The 2254-nt window shown below is 35.9% G+C and overlaps 1 protein-coding gene across 6 annotated transcripts in view; it reads right to left on the bottom strand.

Moving 5' to 3' along the window:
- Window positions 1–360: 360 nt before the first annotated feature.
- LOC110459789 (protein kinase C iota type-like) overlaps window positions 361–2254 on the bottom strand; it is a 50871-nt gene continuing 48977 nt past the window's right edge. For all 6 annotated transcript variants that reach the window (XM_021512227.1, XM_021512229.1, XM_021512230.1 and 3 more), the window contains one exon: window positions 361–1466. In XM_021512227.1, coding sequence (XP_021367902.1) covers window positions 1379–1466 — 88 coding nt within the window. In that variant the 3' untranslated portion in view covers window positions 361–1378. The remainder of the gene's footprint in view (window positions 1467–2254) is intronic.

Below are 2254 nucleotides of genomic sequence, written 5' to 3'. Positions count from 1 at the left end.
AATGGCCATAGTTTGTTACATCTACAGAAAACCAAGGTCAGGGTCACAGTCATCAAGGTCATCAAATTCAACAACTCAGATTCAACATCATTGTATTTGATCAAACTAAGCTATGCTATCTTCAATACTACACAGTACACTCTGTAACGTGGGTTTTATCAAGACTACGACTTCGTCCATCATGCCTATTTCCATCTGGGCCGACTCCCGATTTTGGACCCTAAAATGGAGCATTTTCAACCAGTGAGTTTGCTAAACTATTCCTATATTCTAACATCTAATGATTTCATTTGAAAAACCAGCTCAAACAATGCCATTTAAAAGTGTTGTTTTCCCCTAGGGTGTACATAGTACATACACACATTTTATTTATGCTTTTAATTCTGAGCATGTGTAATCTCCCCCATGAAAATTTCAAAAAGTTGGCAAGTATAGATGTAGATTGTTTTACCTTGACTAAAATTTGGTAATACTTTGCAGAGCTGTAACACTCAAATGACCTTGACCCTGATATTCTGAGATGTTATGACCTTCACCTTGAGATGCTATGACACAGTAATCAATGTGCGTACATCATATTCGTCACTAAACATCTTCAGAAGGTCATGTAAATCACAAACTGTATTACAACTTTTACAGAAACATGTTACACATGGTCAACAACACACCAGCCAATGACGACAGAGAAAGCTCTGACACTGGTGAAGCTGTTGTGATTCAGATGTAAAATAACGAATGACCTAGACAGGAGTTTTATGTTGTCATTCGCCATAGAAACTACATATCTTATGTTTCCTATCGCCATAGAAACTATCTTATGTTTCCTATTGCCATAGAAACTATCTTATGTTCCCTATCGCCATAGAAACTATCTTATGTCCCTATCGCCATAGAAACTATCTTATGTTTCCTATCGCCATAGAAACTATCTTATGTTTCCTATCGCCATAGAAACTATCTTATGTTTCCTATCGCCCTAGAAACTATCTTATGTTTCCTATCGCCATAGAAACTATCTTATGTTCCCTATCGCCATAGAAACTATCTTATGTTCCCTATCGCCATAGAAACTATCTTATGTTTCCTTTCACTATGGAAACCATGTCAGCCTTACTACTATCACAACTACATCTTATCAGTGTAAGGTTAGTGACGTATACTTATCAGTGTAAGGTTAGTGAAGTATACTTTGGCAATTGATCGTTTGGCGGCGTTACAACTGTTACAGTGGACATGTGTTTGTGGTCCTGTCAGTAAACATCCTACTATAAAACACCATCTCGGACTCCCTCTATCCTCCAATCAGCTACGGTAACAAAAGTTCAGACTGTACTGAAGCACAAAGCCGTAATGGTCAAGGTCGTTGTCATGGGCACCTTTACACACAGTCCTCCATTGACATTAGCAGTGGGTTAACATACTCAAAGCCGTCAAACTCAGACTGGTCAATCTTGTCTATGACTTTCCTGGGGGGGAAAAAAAGAGAAGAAAAAAATCATTATATTTCTGAATTTTTCGTAAAAAAGTGATACCAGGAGGATTACTTTTCTGTTTTAAAAAAAAATCCGTTTCTAGTAGATCCTACCTGTTAGTTAATTTAATCAGTTTCTAGTGGATCTGACCTGTTAGTTAATTTAATCAGTTTCTAGTAGATCAGACCTGTTAGTTAATTTAATCAGTTTCTAGTGGATCCGACCTGTTAGTTAATTTAATCAGTTTCTTGTAGATCCTACCTGTTAGTTAATTTAATCAGTTTCTAGTAGATCCTACCTGTTAGTTAATTTAATCAGTTTCTAGTAGATCCGACCCGTTAGTTAATTTAATCAGTTTCTAATAGATCTGACCCGTTAGTTAATTAAATCAGTTTCTGGTAGATCCGATCTGTTAGTTAATTCAATCAGTTTCTAGTAGATCCGACCCGTTTGTTAATTTAATCAGTTTCTAGTAGATCCTACCTGTTAGTTAATTTAATCAGTTTCTGGTAGATCCAACCTGTTAGTTAATTTAATCAGTTTCCAATAGATCAGACCTGTTAGTTAATTTAATCAGTTTCTGGTAGATCAGACCTGATAGTTAATTTAATCAGTTTCTAGTAGATCCGACCTGTTAGTTAATTTAATCAGTTTCTAGTAGATCCGACCCGTTAGTTAATTCAATCAGTTTCTAGTAGATCCTACCTGTTAGTTAATTTTTGATCAGTTTCTAGTAGATCCTACCGGTTAGTTAATTTAATCAATTTCTAGTAGATCCTACC

Source organism: Mizuhopecten yessoensis, unplaced genomic scaffold (assembly GCF_002113885.1).
Source record: "Mizuhopecten yessoensis strain PY_sf001 unplaced genomic scaffold, ASM211388v2 scaffold10225, whole genome shotgun sequence".
Taxonomy (NCBI): Eukaryota; Metazoa; Mollusca; class Bivalvia; order Pectinida; family Pectinidae; genus Mizuhopecten; species Mizuhopecten yessoensis.
The sequence above is the reverse complement of the archived record's forward strand: the minus strand, read 5'-3'. Positions and strand labels throughout refer to the sequence as shown.